This window comes from Brachyhypopomus gauderio, unplaced genomic scaffold, assembly GCF_052324685.1.
Source record: "Brachyhypopomus gauderio isolate BG-103 unplaced genomic scaffold, BGAUD_0.2 sc52, whole genome shotgun sequence".
NCBI lineage: Eukaryota > Metazoa > Chordata > Actinopteri > Gymnotiformes > Hypopomidae > Brachyhypopomus > Brachyhypopomus gauderio.
This window is the reverse complement of record NW_027506877.1, coordinates 332501-350000: the sequence shown is the minus strand read 5'-3', so window position 1 is coordinate 350000 and position 17500 is coordinate 332501. Positions and strand designations below refer to the sequence as shown.

General features: G+C 51.5%; 1 protein-coding gene across 5 annotated transcripts in view; it reads left to right on the top strand.

The window, feature by feature from the left end:
- LOC143488643 (diacylglycerol kinase delta) overlaps positions 1-17500 on the top strand; it is a 61636-nt gene that overhangs the window by 31999 nt on the left and 12137 nt on the right. For all 5 annotated transcript variants that reach the window (XM_076987488.1, XM_076987486.1, XM_076987485.1 and 2 more), the window contains 17 exons: positions 6230-6340; positions 6625-6705; positions 6996-7100; positions 7373-7505; positions 11233-11339; positions 11478-11603; positions 11825-11927; positions 12342-12501; positions 12692-12800; positions 12902-13041; positions 13167-13251; positions 13869-13954; positions 14384-14483; positions 15062-15287; positions 15704-15802; positions 16136-16229; positions 16632-16739. In XM_076987488.1, the coding sequence (XP_076843603.1) occupies positions 6230-6340; positions 6625-6705; positions 6996-7100; positions 7373-7505; positions 11233-11339; positions 11478-11603; positions 11825-11927; positions 12342-12501; positions 12692-12800; positions 12902-13041; positions 13167-13251; positions 13869-13954; positions 14384-14483; positions 15062-15287; positions 15704-15802; positions 16136-16229; positions 16632-16739 (1973 nt within the window). The remainder of the gene's footprint in view (positions 1-6229; positions 6341-6624; positions 6706-6995; positions 7101-7372; positions 7506-11232; positions 11340-11477; positions 11604-11824; positions 11928-12341; positions 12502-12691; positions 12801-12901; positions 13042-13166; positions 13252-13868; positions 13955-14383; positions 14484-15061; positions 15288-15703; positions 15803-16135; positions 16230-16631; positions 16740-17500) is intronic.

Below are 17500 nucleotides of genomic sequence, written 5' to 3'. Positions count from 1 at the left end.
GGTGTGTTTAGTGTGTTGGAAGACCTGACTCCTCCTCTAACCCAGGCTGTGTTTAGTGTGTTGGAAGACCTGACTCCTCCTCTAACCCAGGCTGTGTTTAGTGTGTTGGAAGACCTGACTCCTCCTCTAACCCAGGTTGTGTTTAGTGTGTTGGAAGACCTGACTCCTCCTCTAACTCAGGTTGTGTTTAGTGTGTTGGTAGACCTGACTCCTCCTCTAACCTGGGGCTGTTTGGTGTGAACTGACGTTGTGGTGCTGGTGGGTGACCCTGCAGGATAGTGAGGGACCCCTGACTGCTTGCTTAGGTTTTAGGGTAAGTCAAGTGATGAGTCTAAAGGTCAGTCTTAGTGATAGGTCTAGTGTTGGGACTAATGGTGGGTCTAGTGAGAGGTCGTGCTGATAAATCTAGTGATGAGTCTAGTGATTAGTTTTGCTGATAGGTCTAGTGTTGGGTCCAGTGTTGGGTCCAGTGTTGAGTCTAGTGTTGGGTATAGTGATGGGTATAGTGATGGGTATTAGTCTAGGAGTAAGGGCTGTAACATGCTGCTTTATGCATTTGCCAAATTGCTATTTTTGAACATGAACAATAATCATTTCATCTTTTAAAAGTCATCTGGAACACTTCATCTGTCATTAAGTCACGTATTGTCGTGTGTTTGAGTGTGTGTGTGTGTGTGTGTGTGTGTGTGTGTGTGTGTGTGTGTGTGTGTGTGTGTGTGTGTGCGTGTGTGTGTGCGTGTGTGCGTGTGTGCATGTGCACGTGTGTGTGTTCCAGCTGGGATTATAATCACACACAGTTCCAGATGGGATTATAATCACTTCATTATCTTAATTACAAGATGGGGAAGGATGTCTGTCTCTGGGCTTTGGGCCTCATTTGTCTGTCCACAGGCGTCGTGTCTCCTGTCAGAACGCTGAACTTCCCCATCAGCTCCTTCTTTGGCTTCCTTTCATAAAAACTATTTTAAAACTGCAAACAGGAGCAAACACTCCTGTCCATAAAGAGTCTACACCTGGAAGAACAATATGTTGACATTACTGTTTATCGGAAATAACATTTGTTTTTGCTTGAGTCGATAACTTCTGATTAAAGTGTTTCAGCCATCATCACCAAACAAGCGTCAATAAGGCATTAACACAGAACCCCTGCTGATGCTAGATTTTTAAAAAAAGATCTTATATATATATATATAAAAGGCTGACTGTATTTTACAGAGTGAGCTGAATGTATCTGTCATACATTAGAAGGTACTCAATGCATCCTGTAACATCGGTGGTGAAATGAGTGCCGTCATGTTTGCTGTGTTGGGACTGCAGTGGGACTTCTCCTCACTACACATTAGCTTTAGCTAATACTCGCTAAACAATAATTCTCAGAACAGACTATCTTCCTGAAACATGAGAGGCATCATAACTAATCACATTTCAGCATATTCCCACCGTAATCCATACCACCATATTCCATACCACCATATCCCACCCCGCACCACCTCATGCTACGGCACCATACGAAGATTTGTCTGTAGCTACGCCGTATTTCACCCCGCTACGTCTGCCCCTCCCCCGTCTCTGGCCTCTCTCTCGAAGGACTGTTCTTTTGGTTTCTTGTCATTCAGACATTATCATATTATCAGCCTCCTAGATATATCCTCACCAGGAAGACCTAAAATAACACTTAGAATTGCTTGTCACGAGAGATTTAAAGCCCAGTGGTTCAGAGTGGGCACTCAGTCTGAGCAGTTATAGCAGGGTTGGGGCTGGACTGATATTAACACACTCATACGTCCATATGAGCGGGTGAAGTTCTAGGTCAGTCCGCTCCCTTCTGAATGTCACTCCGAGGGTCCGTGTGGGCGGAGCTTGTCCAGGCCAGTCCCCGCCCCCAGGTGGCCTGGCAGTGTGCCAGACATCTGAAAGCGTCCTCTGTCTATTTCAGTCCATGTTTGTTCGTGAATGGTGTTTTCTAGTTTCACCCCTATGAAAGGGCGCTGGGATGTCTGGGGAGAGTGAACCTCTTAAGTGTTCGCCTTTGTAGCAGATGCAGTCAGGGTTTTTTCTGTGTGTGTGTGTGTGTGTGTGTGTGTGTGTGTGTGTGTGTGTGTGTGTGTATCATGCCCTTTGTCTCCACTATCTCTCATGCGGTTGTACTCTATTTTCGACACACCTTTTCACACTGCACTGATTAGCTGACTGACAGCTGTGTTTGCAGACAGCTCATTGGTGTATCCATGGCAACTGACAGATAAGAGTGACCGTCTTGCATTGGCCTATCAGGGAGTGAACACTTGAGGTCATTTGCTTTCTACCAGCCTGGTGAGGGAACCTTGAGCAGGACACGTGTGCGTCTGGGAGGTGTTTGGGCCTCTGGCCTGCAGGAGGTATCAGAAACGTCTGCTTCATGAGATTATATAGCCGTTCTTTACAATCTTACATAGATATTAGAACTATTCACTACAGAAAATATTTTGTACACTCTAATGTGTAGACAAAACAATGGCTCACATCAGTTGTCTCTGTGTGCGATTAAGAGCCCTGTAGACACCTACACCTACTACCTGGTTACTAGCTACTTACTACTTGTGGAGCACAGAAGAAGCCTAGTCATTTCTCTATGGCGCTCTGGCTGGGTGGTGACTGTGGTCTCTTGGACAGGTAGTGTTCTCCAGATGGACATCTGGGTGATGTGCTCTGTGTGTGATTAGTACTGGCTGCAGCGGGACTGCCCCTTCTCCTTTGGTTGCTATTTGTTCCTTTATTGCCTGTGATTTCTGCTTGGTGAGCACAATTACAGCGTTCTCTTGTTTACTCTCTTCCTCTTCCCCGAAGTGATTCTCTCTTATTTGAGGGTCTTTGTGCCTTGTTAACTCTTAACTCTTCTCTCTTGAACTCTCCTGTCTGTTTAGTTCTAACTCTTTAACTCTATCCCATGTTAACTCTTCTCTCTTGAACTCTCCTGTCTGTTTAGTTCTAACTCTTTAACTCTATCCCATGTTAACTCTTCTCTCTTGAACTCTCCTGTCTGTTTAGTTCTAACTCTTTAACTCTATCCCATGTTAACTCTTCTCTCTTGAACTCTCCTGTCTGTTTAGTTCTAACTCTTTAACTCTATCCCATGTTAACTCTTCTCTCTTGAACTCTCCTGTCTGTTTAGTTCTAACTCTTTAACTCTATCCCATGTTAACTCTTCTCTCTTGAACTCTTTCTCCCCAGTATAACTGGCCTGTGATGCAATAGTGATTACGAGCCATGAGAGGTATGTGAACCTCTGTGGGTCAACCAGGAACATTTCCTCACTTGTGAAAGAAAGAGTCACTCTTACCCTTACACTGTGATGACATCCTGCCCACACACACACACACACACACACACACACACGCATCGCACACACGCATCACACACACATACACACACACACACACACACACACGCACACGCATCACACGCACACGCATCACACATACACACACACCCACACACACACACGCACACGCATCACACACACATATACACACACCCACACACACACACACACACACACACATACAAACACACACACACATACACACACACACATTCATTTCACTTTGGCTTTTGGTGAGTGTGTAGGAGGTGTAGAGGGAGGGAGGTGAAGAGGGAGGTGAAGAGGGAGGTGTGGAGAGAGGTGTAGAGGGAGGGAGGTGAGAAGGGAGGTATAGAGGGAGGGAGGTGAAGAGGGAGGGAGGTATGGAGGGAGGTATGGAGGGAGTGAAGAGGGAGGTATGGAGGGAGGTATAGAGGGAGGGAGGTATGGAGGGAGTGAAGAGGGAGGTATGGAGGGAGGTATGGAGGGAGGTATAGAGGGAGGGAGGTGTAGAGGGAGGGAGGTATGGAGGAAGGTATAGAGGGAGGGAGGTATGGAGGGAGTGAAGAGGGAGGTATGGAGGGAGGTATAGAGGGAGGGAGGTATGGAGGGAGGTATGGAGGAAGGTATAGAGGGAGGGAGGTATGGAGGGAGTGAAAAGGGAGGTATGGAGGGAGGTATGGAGGGAGGTGTGGAGGGAGGGAGGTATGGAGGAAGGTATAGAGGGAGGGAGGTATGGAGGGAGGTATGGAGGGAGTGAAGAGGGAGGTATGGAGGGAGGTATAGAGGGAGGGAGGTATGGAGGGAGGTATGGAGGGAGGTGTGGAGGGAGGGAGGTATGGAGGAAGGTATAGAGGGAGGTAGGTGAGGAGGGAGTGAAGCAAGAAGGAAGTGAACAGATTTAAAGAGGTTGGTGCGTCATTCCAAGAAAGAACTCATGAGTCATGACTCGATGTCATTGTGTGTGTGTGTGTGTGTGTGTGTGTGTGTGTGTGTGGGCAGGATGTCATCACAGTGTAAAGGTGAGAGTGACTCTTTTCACGCCTGTGCCCTCTGCGTGGGTGTGTTTGTGTGTGAGGCGCTGCAGTGCTGTGAATGCAGACTAAAGGTTTGGGAGAACCAGGCTGTGTGTTTGAGTGTGAGCGAGACAGGCAGGCAAGCATGAACACACACACGTCCATTCACATGCATACAGACGCAGACATTTGTCATGCTGTCCTGTCCATGTCCTGCCCTGTCCTAGCTCCATTAGGTTGTCCTGCTGTGGGCTTACTGACATTAGTCCACTTCCACACTGCCAAGGCAAAAGAAGACCAGGAAAAGTCACAAAATCACACACACCAACCAAATCTCTCTCTCTGTCTCTCTCTCTTTCAAACACACACACACACACACACACACACACACACACACATTACTAGATCTTCCCAGCGAGTTAAAACAGTGGTCACATGCTTAGAAACCAGAGGTATACGATATGGACAAAAATGCTATGATGTGATTTTATTGCTGCAGGTGCCATGTGCCAAACCATACTGGTGAACCACTAACGAGAAGTCGTTTCCATTTGTGGATGATTTGAGTACTGTGAAACACCCACAGAAGTTCTGCAGTGTGTGAGGTGCTGGGAGCCTTCATTACCAGTGTGTGAGATGCTGGGAGCCTTCATTACCAGTGTGTGAGATGCTGGGAGCCTTCATTACCAGTGTGTGAGATGCTGGGAACCTTCATTTCCAGTGTGCCACGTGCTCGAGAACTTCGCCTTCTCTAAACCGTATCACAAACACCAGCATCACAATAAGGAGTAACACATGATATATCGTGCAGCCCTAGTGGGAATCCCACATGTCCAGCATGAAGCGAGTTCAGACCCGTATCAGCTTCTCCTGTGCAGTGCAGCAGAAGGCCCCGTACTGTTGGAGATCCCAGCAGGGCCGGAGGGGGTGCGGGCGGACAGTAACGTAGCATCGCCGGCCAAATGAGTGCAACGGTCCCCCAGTGGAGCTTCTCCTCTGAAACCACTCACCTGTGCGAGCGCCAGCACGACCTGGCGGTACATGTCATGACCGGGGGGGTTCTGAGCAGATTGATGTGTTTTCTGGGGAAAGTTCTCGGTAGAAAGGTTGCTAGGCGACTCCGGGCAGGTTTGTCTTCTCCAATGCGATTATGATGTAACAGAGGGAGCAGGGAAATCCCCGCTCGTGGCTCTGCGGAGCTGCTGCGATGCTGCGATGGTGCGATGTTGTGAGGATGCGCTGGCCGTGCGAGACAGCGTTTGTGCGTAACCGTGAAGCATTAGCCTCCATTTTGCAGTTGGGGGTTTTACTGCGGCCATCGAAACCTCGTCCTTTACAGGGCATTCTGGAAAAAACATCATTTGAGTAATAAGCCCAGAAGTGAAATGTGTTATATTGATATATCTAATAGGCTGACATTGTTATATGTTCATTTTTCACACTCACTGTCAGACGCAAAGGTGAGGTTGAGCCCCAGAAGGCAGTGATCTGTTAAAGGAAGCAAGAGGGGGATTAAATGGCCATTTAGCAGTGGTGATATGTGTCGGGGCTGATGGGGGAGGTTCTAACTGCCCCTGAGCGCCCCACCGGGGCTCCGTGCAGCTGCGGGCTGCTATCACCTCTGGACGGGTGAGAACTGCTGAGCTCCAGGCTGAGGGAGAGGCAGGACTGACTCATGACCCAGGGCCCGTGGTGGGGTGAGCAGCAGCCGAGCCTCCATCCTCTACCTGGAACCAGCCTGCGACTCACCTGGGTGGCCTGGAGGTGTTCAGACATCCTGGTCAGCAGTTAGTGGATCTGTCAAACACACACACGCAGATCGTGGTTCACACACACACTCACGCACACACACGCTCTCCTTGTCTGTCTGCAGAAGAGTGTGAAGGAAGGCGTCCTGCTGAAGCAAACCAGCTCCTTTCAGAGATGGAAGAGACGCTACTTCAAACTGAGGGGCAGAACTCTCTACTACGCCAAAGACTCAAAGGTAAGCCCTGGTGTTAGCCCATGCTCGTCCTGTGTGTGTGTGTGTGTGTGTGTGTGTGTGTGTGTGTGTGTGTGTGTGTGTATGTGTGTGTGTGTATGTGTGTGTATGTGTGTGTGTGTGTATGTGTGTGTGTGTGTGTGTGTGTGTGTGTGTGTGTGTGTCTGTGTGTGTGTGTGTGTGTGTGTGTGTGTGTGTGTGTGTGTGTGTGTGTGTGTGAGTGTGTGAGTGTGTGTGTGTGTGTGTGTGGGCTGAACTGGTGACGAACTGTTACTGTGTTGTCGTAGTCTCTCATATTCGATGAGGTGGATCTTTCGGATGCCAGCGTGGCAGAGACCAGCACCAAGAACATCAACAACAGCTTCACGGTACGTCCACACAGAGCTCCTCACGTCCTTCTACATCCCTCTGACACTCACTCGTGGAGAGGAAGAATTCATAAACATTCACTCTCCCTCTCTTTCGTCCCTCCACCCGGGCACTATCACTCACTTTCACTTTTCTCTCTCTCTCAGTTCAGTCAGTTCAGTTGCATGACCACACTGAGTTACATTTAAACCTGCGTATCGCATATCAGGATGTTAACAGACACACTTCACCTCACCTTGCACACAGGTTGAACTAGAACATCCTCTAGAAAACATCTCTCTTCCTCCAGGTGATCACTCCATTCCGTAAACTGATGCTCTGTGCCGAGAGCAGGAAGGAGATGGAGGACTGGATCAGCGCTCTAAAGTCCGTTCAGAAATGGGAGACATACGAGGTCGGTTTCTTAGTTACGCCCTGGCGTATTATCACAGCGATGAGCATCGTGATATTACGAGACGTGTATCTCACCTCCGAGGCCACGAATGCTCCGCATACTCCGTCACATGCCACGTGCTGTGTTTGTATAACTGATCTGGGACCAGTAGCGGTGGGGCAAGGGCGCGGCGCTGTGCACAGGTGTGCGGCCGGTCGCACCTGCTGCTGCACTGGCGAGCGAGGTGGTGCCAGCGCCTGATCCCAGGTCAGCGTGTTCCTTTTGCTCCACAGGCCTCCCAGTTTAACGTGGAGCACTTCTCGGGGATGCACAACTGGTACGCCTGCTCGCACGCTCGCCCCACCTTCTGCAACGTGTGCAGGGAGGCGCTGCCCGGGGTCACCTCCCACGGCCTCTCCTGTGAAGGTGAGCACAGACCCCCCCCGGGCTGCTCCGCTAAAGCTGACAGCACCTCCTGACACTGCCCCACTCCTCTTTCTCCACCTCCTCACGCCGCCCCACTCCTCTTTCTCCACCTCCTCACACCGCCCCACTCCTCTTTCTCCACCTCCTCACGCCACCCCACTCCTCTTTCTCCACCTCCTCACACCGCCCCACTCCTCTTTCTCCACCTCCTCACACCGCCCCACTCCTCTTTCTCAACCTCCTCACACCACCCCACTCCTCTTTCTCCACCTCCTCACGCCACCCCACTCCTCTTTCTCCACCTCCTCACACCGCCCCACTCCTCTTTCTCAACCTCCTCACACCACCCCACTCCTCTTTCTCCACCTCCTCACACCACCCCACTCCTCTTTCTCCACCTCCTCACGCCGCCCCACTCCTCTTTCTCCACCTCCTCACACCGCCCCACTCCTCTTTCTCGACCTCCTCACGCCACCCCACTCCTCTTTCTCCACCTCCTCACACCGCCCCACTCCTCTTTCTCAACCTCCTCACACCACCCCACTCCTCTTTCTCAACCTCCTCACACCGCCCCACTCCTCTTTCTCCACCTCCTGACACTGCCCCACTCCTCTTTCTCCACCTCCTCACACCGCCCCACTCCTCATTCTCCACCTCCTCACGCCGCCCCACTCCTCTTTCTCCACCTCCTCACGCCGCCCCACTCCTCTTTCTCCACCTCCTCACACCGCCCCACTCCTCTTTCTCCACCTCCTCACACCACCCCACTCCTCTTTCTCCACCTCCTCACGCCGCCCCACTCCTCTTTCTCCACCTCCTCACACCGCCCCACTCCTCTTTCTCCATCTCCTCACACCGCCCCACTCCTCTTTCTCCACCTCCTCACACCACCCCACTCCTCTTTCTCCATCTCCTCACACCGCCCCACTCCTCTTTCTCCACCTCCTCACGCCGCCCCACTCCTCTTTCTCCACCTCCTCACACCACCCCACTCCTCTTTCTCCATCTCCTCACACCACCCCACTCCTCTTTCTCCATCTCCTCACACCGCCCCACTCCTCTTTCTCCACCTCCTCACACCGCCCCACTCCTCTTTCTCCACCTCCTCACGCCGCCCCACTCCTCTTTCTCCACCTCCTCACACTGCCCCACTCCTCTTTCTCCACCTCCTCACACCGCCCCACTCCTCTTTCTCCACCTCCTCACGCCGCCCCACTCCTCTTTCTCCACCTCCTCACACCGCCCCACTCCTCTTTCTCCACCTCCTCACGCCGCCCCACTCCTCTTTCTCCACCTCCTCACGCCGCCCCACTCCTCTTTCTCCACCTCCTCACACCGCCCCACTCCTCTTTCTCCACCTCCTCACGCCGCCCCACTCCTCTTTCTCCACCTCCTCACGCCTCCCCACTCCTCTTTCTCCATCTCCTCACGCCGCCCCACTCCTCTTTCTCCACCTCCTCACGCCGCCCCACTCCTCTTTCTCCACCTCCTCACACCACCCCACTCCTCTTTCTCCACCTCCTCACACCGCCCCACTCCTCTTTCTCCACCTCCTCACACCGCCCCACTCCTCATTCTCCACCTCCTGACACTGCCCCACTCCTCTTTCTCCACCTCCTCACGCCGCCCCACTCCTCTTTCTCCACCTCCTCACACCGCCCCACTCCTCTTTCTCCACCTCCTCACACCACCCCACTCCTCTTTCTCCACCTCCTCACGCCGCCCCACTCCTCTTTCTCCACCTCCTCACACCGCCCCACTCCTCTTTCTCCACCTCCTCACGCCGCCCCACTCCTCTTTCTCCACCTCCTCGCACCACCCCACTCCTCTTTCTCCACCTCCTCACACCGCCCCACTCCTCTTTCTCCACCTCCTCACACCGCCCCACTCCTCTTTCTCCACCTCCTCACACCGCCCCACTCCTCTTTCTCCACCTCCTCACGCCGCCCCACTCCTCTTTCTCCACCTCCTCACACCGCCCCACTCCTCATTCTCCACCTCCTGACACTGCCCCACTCCTCATTCTCCACCTCCTGACACTGCCCCACTCCTCTTTCTCCACCTCCTCACGCCGCCCCACTCCTCTTTCTCCACCTCCTGACACTGCCCCACTCCTCTTTCTCCACCTCCTCACGCCGCCCCACTCCTCATTCTCAACCTCCTCACACCACCCCACTCCTCTTTCTCCACCTCCTCACACCACCCCACTCCTCTTTCTCCACCTCCTCACGCCGCCCCACTCCTCTTTCTCCACCTCCTCACACCGCCCCACTCCTCTTTCTCCACCTCCTGACACTGCCCCACTCCTCTTTCTCCACCTCCTCACACCGCCCCACTCCTCATTCTCCACCTCCTCACGCCGCCCCACTCCTCTTTCTCCACCTCCTCACGCCGCCCCACTCCTCTTTCTCCACCTCCTCACACCGCCCCACTCCTCTTTCTCCACCTCCTCACACCACCCCACTCCTCTTTCTCCACCTCCTCACGCCGCCCCACTCCTCTTTCTCCACCTCCTCACACCGCCCCACTCCTCTTTCTCCATCTCCTCACACCGCCCCACTCCTCTTTCTCCACCTCCTCACACCACCCCACTCCTCTTTCTCCATCTCCTCACACCGCCCCACTCCTCTTTCTCCACCTCCTCACGCCGCCCCGCTCCTCTTTCTCCACCTCCTGACACCGCCCCACTCCTCTTTCTCCACCTCCTCACGCCGCCCCACTCCTCTTTCTCCACCTCCTGACACTGCCCCACTCCTCTTTCTCCACCTCCTCACACCGCCCCACTCCTCTTTCTCCACCTCCTCACGCCGCCCCACTCCTCTTTCTCCACCTCCTCACACCGCCCCACTCCTCTTTCTCCACCTCCTCACGCCGCCCCACTCCTCTTTCTCCACCTCCTCACGCCGCCCCACTCCTCTTTCTCCACCTCCTCACACCGCCCCACTCCTCTTTCTCCACCTCCTCACGCCGCCCCACTCCTCTTTCTCCACCTCCTCACGCCACCCCACTCCTCTTTCTCCACCTCCTCACACCACCCCACTCCTCTTTCTCCACCTCCTCACGCCGCCCCACTCCTCTTTCTCCACCTCCTCACGCCACCCCACTCCTCTTTCTCCATCTCCTCACACCGCCCCACTCCTCTTTCTCCACCTCCTCACACCGCCCCACTCCTCTTTCTCCACCTCCTCACACCACCCCACTCCTCTTTCTCCACCTCCTCACACCGCCCCACTCCTCTTTCTCCACCTCCTCACGCCGCCCCACTCCTCTTTCTCCACCTCCTCACACCTCCCCACTCCTCTTTCTCCACCTCCTCACGCCGCCCCACTCCTCTTTCTCCACCTCCTCACGCCGCCCCACTCCTCTTTCTCCACCTCCTCACGCCGCCCCACTCCTCTTTCCCCACCTCCTCACACCACCCCACTCCTCTTTCTCCACCTCCTCACACCACCCCACTCCTCTTTCTCCACCTCCTCACACCACCCACTCCTCTTTCTCCACCTCCTTTGACCAGGTTCTTGTTCCCTTCTCCCCGTTATCTCTCTCTGACATCATGCGTCACTCCATGTTCCAGCCAATCACTGTAAAGCAGGCCCGTTGCCACGGCTCCCTGTTGGCGTGAAGCACTGGGCCTGATATCTATGACTGTCTCACTCTGAACATGTGTGTGTGTGTGTGTGTGTGTGTGTGTGTGTGTGTGTGTGTGCGCACGCTCTGTATGTTACAGTGTGTAAATTCAAAGCTCATAAACGCTGCGCCGTTCGATCAACTAATAACTGTAAATGGACCACGCTGGTCTCCATAGGAAATGACATCATTGAGGATGAGGATGGGGTGAGCTGTGTTGATTTATTCTTCTTGTTAATGTGAACTATGTATTCAATAGTGAAGAAGTGACGAGACTGTGTGTGTGTGTGTGTGTGTGTGTGTGTGTGTGTGTGTGTGTGTGTGTGTGTGTGTGTGTGTGTCCAGGTGGCTATGCCGCACCAGTGGCTGGAGGGGAACCTGCCCGTCAGTGCCAAGTGTGTGGTGTGTGATCGGACGTGTGGTAGTGTGCGCAGGCTACAGGACTGGCGCTGTCTGTGGTGCAAAGCCATCGTAAGTGTTCCACGTTCAGTGTGAGACAGCCAAACACACATCAGCGCACACACACACACACACACACACACACACACATAATCTCACACACGTGCAAATGCAAACAGACCCACCTACTCACACACACACACACACACACACACACACACACACACACACACACACACACACACAGTGAACACTATTGTTCTGGTTTATTCATGAGCCCATATTGTGTCCAGGTTCACAGCAGCTGTAAAGAGCAGCTGGGGAAGACGTGTCCTCTGGGTCAGTGTAAAGTGTCAATCATCCCTCCCACTGCTCTCAACAGCATCGACTCTGATGGTGAGGGTTACCCCGGCAACATCATCAGCACCACACGTGTCAGTTAAAGACATCCTCACATTATGGAAAGGCTTGGCTATCCATACTAGACACTGGAGTCCTTATCACTCAAAAAACCAAAGTTAAATTTACTATATTTACGTTTTGGGGGGAAATGTTAAAGTGAGCCTGTGTCCTCCTGTTACATTGTGTCCTGTGGTAGGAGATTCAACCACACGGTCTGTCTTTCCTGCACTACCTGACTATCCAGTTCATTGACACGATAAACATCACTAGCTCAAAAGATCTGAGCATCTCCACATTCTCCATGTTCACTGGGTGGGTTAGTCAGGGAGCACGACCTGTGTGGCTGTGTAGCAGGCTTCAAATTCCCCTCCCTCCCTCCCTCCCTCCCTCCCTCTCTCTCTCATGCAGGGTTTTGGAAGGCCATGAGTCCTTCCTGTTCCAGTCCTCTGTTGGTGTTGGTGAACAGTAAGAGTGGAGATAATCAGGGCGTGAAGTTCCTGCGGAAGTTCAAGCAGCTCCTCAACCCTGCGCAGGTCTTTGACCTGATGAACGGAGGACCTCAGCTCGGGTGAGCCTTCCCACACGGGCCTGCTTCAGCACTCGCATCATTCACACACACACACACACACACACAACACACACACACACACACACACATAGATCCTGTAATGACTGTGAGAACAAACATTAATGTACTTACCTGTACTTATGTGTGTGTGTGTGTGTGTGTGTGTGTGTGTGTGTGTGTGTGTGTGTAGACTACGGCTGTTCCAGAAGTTTGAGACGTTCCGTATCCTGGTGTGTGGTGGAGATGGCAGTGTTGGCTGGGTGCTGTCTGAACTGGACAAACTGCAGCTGCACAAACAGGTATGAAGAACCGCGAGGGATCACGGAGACGACGAAGCCCTGATGCATCTAGGTGATTGATTCATGGGTGTGTGTGTGTGTGTGTGTGTGTGTGTGTGTAGTGTCAGCTGGGCGTGCTGCCTCTGGGCACAGGGAATGACCTGGCACGGGTGCTGGGCTGGGGGGGACTGTGTGATGATGATGCCCAGCTGCTGCAGATCCTGGAGAAATTGGAGCGAGCCACCACCAAGATGCTGGACAGGTGAACACACACGCACACACACACACACACACACACACACACACACACACACACACACGTGAGATTTATTCTGAGCAGGTGTGTTTGACCTGGCGCTCTGGTGTGTGTCTGGGCTGGTTCATCAGATGGAGCATAATGACGTATGAAGTTCCCACCAAAAACACTCCTGTCATCATTAAGGAGGAGGAGCCTCTGGACCCGCCCCTTCAGGTACACTTCCTGTCCTTTGTTCAGAAACGATGTGGGTGTGGTCCTAACATGTGGTGCGAATATCTAATGAGCCATGCTTGATTGACATTACAGTACTCTGTCCAAGATTTTATTCCACGTATGCAGAGCTGCATAGAGTGGTACCAAGTGGGAGGAATTAGCATTGTTCAGTCCTACAACGAAGAAGCTGCCAGGGGTGACCTTGAGAAAACACAGTATTCTACGTTATCTAACATTTACACAGAAGGCTAGATTGTCTTGAATGTACACGGTAGTTAGGTTAGCTTGAATTTACACAGAAGTGTAGGTTAGCTTGATTGTACACATTAATCTAGGTTAGCTTGAATTCACACAGAAGTCTGGGTTAGCTTGAATGCACAACAGGCTAGCTTGCGCTTGCTAGCTTGCTCAGACTTGAAGAGATTGATCAGCCTGAACAAGTAAAAGGCTACAGGGGGAGGATGAGCAGTGTTGGTGTTGGGATTGTGTAAGGTAACGCTTACACAAGCCTGATCCTGAGATTAATGATGGCCAGCTCACATCAGAAAGGGGAAATTAAACAGGAAGTTCAGAGGCTCAGTCATGCTTCACCTCTGTGTGCTACTCTCTTTACCCAGATCACCCAGTACGCCGACTCCGTCGCCAGTCATCTGACAAAGATCTTGGACTCGGACAAGCACAGTGATGTGATCTCCTCGGCTAAGTGAGTACACGTGTGAGGGCTCCGCCCACCGTGGGTGGGTGGGGGGGGGGCGATTGGTACATTATGTGCTACAACATGCGGAAGGGTGGGGGTTGTTGGTGTGTTTAGCCCTACAACAGCTGGGTGGGGTTGTTGGTGTGACACCACAGCAGGTTCAGGCCCGTGTAACGGCTGCACCAGGAAGTCTCACACCTTTCTCCCCTCCGCTGTGAGACTTCTACACGAGACCTTATTAATTCTCGCTCAGTTTCTATGTAAAATATCGCTTCTCTGTCCGGACCACCATGACTGGAGGTGCCGTTATGTGGGTTCTCTCGCTATTCAGGTGAAGAAAAGTAGTCACAGCTGGAAAAGCTGTTTAACCATCACTCCTGGCTTCTCTCTTCTGACTGACCTGGTTCCTGCTCCCTCTGGGGGGTGTGTGTGTAGGTTTTTGTGTGGGACGGTGAATGACTTTGTGGCCGAGGTGGGAAAAGCCTACGAAAGAGCCACAGAGAATAAGGAGGAAGCAGATGCCATGGCTAAAAAGGTATAATTGTGTAAAATGTATGAGAGTGTGTGTATGTGTGGGTTGTTTAAGGAGTGTGTATTGTGTGTGTGTGTGTGTGTGTATGTGCATACACAAGTGCTTATACAACCTTAAATCATAATGATTTAAGGTTGTATAAGTGCTTGTGTAATAAGCGGCAGGGGGGCGGTGTGTGCGCGCCGGTGTGTGTGCGTCGGTGTGCGGTGTGTGTGCGGTGTGTGTGAGGTGTGTGTGAGGTGTGTGCTGAAGCCAGGGCCGTCTGTAGAGGCTCCCAGTCTTGGTTAGACATCTGCTAAGCTGAGAGATGAATTCTGCACATCTCTGTTCTACCGAATGGCTCGTCGGGTCGGGTCATAACACCTCTGCCATAGCAGTCAACCGCGACCGTGTAGACAAGCTAAAATTACCGTGGCCAGCTTCCTTGCTGCTGTATTGTGTAGTGTAGAAAACACATCCGAGTAACCAACAGTGGCGGACCTTTTAGCCGGGGTATTACAGACGAAGATGCAGCACACAAACACTCTCGCTGTCCTGACCTCCGTTTGACCCCGTGCCCTCCCCCCCACTCGCCGTTCCAGTGCGCCATGCTGAACGAGAAACTGGACTCGTTGGTGCGGGCGCTGGACGAGGAGTCGGAGGCCCAGCCGGTGCCCGGCGCCCCGCGGCCGGCCGAGCGAGAGGGCGAGGCGTGCGGCTCGGACGCCCCCGCCGTGCCCCGCCCCTTCAGGTCCAGGGAGCAGCTGATGCTGAGGGCCAACAGCCTGAAGAAAGCCCTGCGGCAGATCATCGAGCAGGCGGAGAAAGGTCAGAGCTGCTCCCCACCCGAGCGCCGCTGAATTATTAATGCACTGTCGGCCTCGTTACTGCCGCTCAACACTGCAACAATTAGGACCATTAAAAAATCTTTAACTCTGAAGATTATGTTTATTGGGTGGAATTATTAAAACCTGTATTACCAGTTTCGCCTAAAGGCTCTAGCAAAATGATTGATTTATGAATATGAACTATATGCATTATATCATTACGCTATTATTAGTAACAGCCATGATTGTAATAGGCATAATCATTCCTTTGTTACTGTATTTATTAAAAGGATGTTGGGATGGAAATGATCAAACATGGATACGTGAGCTGGAGAAAAACTGCTGCTGTTAAAATGCTCATTGGTTCTTACTGATGATGACTCCTCTCTCCTTCATCTGTCCTTGCGGTCTTGTCAGTGGTGGACGAGCAGAACCGACACACCCAGGTGCAGAGGACGTCTTCATTCTCGTCAATCAAAAGATGTAACAGTGAGGACCTCAAGGAGGCAGAATCACGTGAGTGAAACGCTTTGAATGTGCTTGAACAAGTGTAACACCTTCACAACAGAGTAAAACCATAAAAACGTGTAACACTATACACAGCATAGCACCTTAAAACCGAGTAACACCATGAAACTGCGTAACACTAAACACAGCATGGCACTTCAGAACAGAGTGACACCATGTAAAACAGAATAACAGTTTAAAACAAGCTAGTCAAATCAAAATTAGATTAGTCTGACAGGTGTTAATGTGTCCAAGCTATTATGTAAAGCATTTGAACGGTGGAAGCTGTCTGTCTTCTATGTAAATAAATATTAGTGTTCTTATTTTCGATGTGTTGCTCAGGTCAAAATAGCGTGAGTCTCACATCCACAGCCCCCACAGTGCTGGAGAAAGCAGACAGCTGCAACACCTCAGCGCCTTTTAGTGACGAGTTTGAGTAAGTGCACCCACACACACACATGCAGGAACACACACACACACAGAACCTCTGTTTGTGTGTGTGTTTAGAAGGTGGGTGGTGAGGGGATTTGATGACAGATCTAAACCAACACACCAACACCAGATCACACATGTCACACACACTGAGATGCTCCGTCTACACTCATGATCTCTAAATGAGATTCTGCTCTTAGGTCATATCCTCTAAGGCCAAGTTCACAGCCCATCAGTGACTAACCCAGAATGCCTTTAATGATAGATACCCGTCTTCATTTACCTTCATACAACACCGGTAGCACTAATGCTAATGGGTCAGTGTGGTTACTGTGTAATGTCAACATGGCTACTGGCTCGGCCTGCTCACGAGTCCGTCCGCCTGCCGCACTGTCCACACACACAGGCAGTGCACGGAGAAGTGTGTGATGAACAACTACTTCGGGATCGGCTTGGACGCCAAGATCTCGCTGGAGTTCAACAACAAGAGGGACGAGCACCCTAAGAAGTGCAGGTACAGTGGGGACATCCTCCATCTCTCCATCTCTCTCTCTCTCCCTCTCTCTGTGTCTCAGGGACACTTTCTATCTCTAACTCTCTTTCCAAAGCATTGAAAATATTTACATTTAGCTTCACATAATAATAGACAACCACAGCGCAATTTTAATGACATTTAACAAGTTATTGAGACATTAACAACACATTATAATGATTTAATTTGTAAACATATTTAGTGATGAGGACAGTGAGTTGTTGGTGGGGGGTTTGGGGGGTTAATGTGCTTGTGTGTGTAGGAGTGATTGCGTTCTGGGAGACAGAATTGAGGAGATTGGAGACTGTCACTCACTGTCTCTCGGGCAACGACATGTTGCTATAGCGAGGGTTGAGTTGTCATTTTTGAGTTGTTATTTTCCATGCTGTGTCATATTACTGAAATGGGTTATGTTTTCTATATTTAATGTGAACATGTCACAGAGGTTTTTTCCATTTGCACAGTAAAGGAGAAAGTTCATCTGTGGCTCGGCCTCACGGCTCTCCGACCCTGTCGGCAGGTTCAGTCAGTCTGCACTTCCTGTGCTGTGTCTGCTTTGTATCTCCGACAGAAAAGAGATACTCTGACAACTCCATTTAGGGTCTGATAGCATCATTTGTTCTTTGTTTCATGGCCCAGTGTCCCCAAATAGTTTTTTTTTCTGTAAATTTATCTGCACTTTATAGTCTGGTTTAGTTTTAGATTTGGTGGTAAACAGAGGTGGATATTTCAGGATCAGAAAG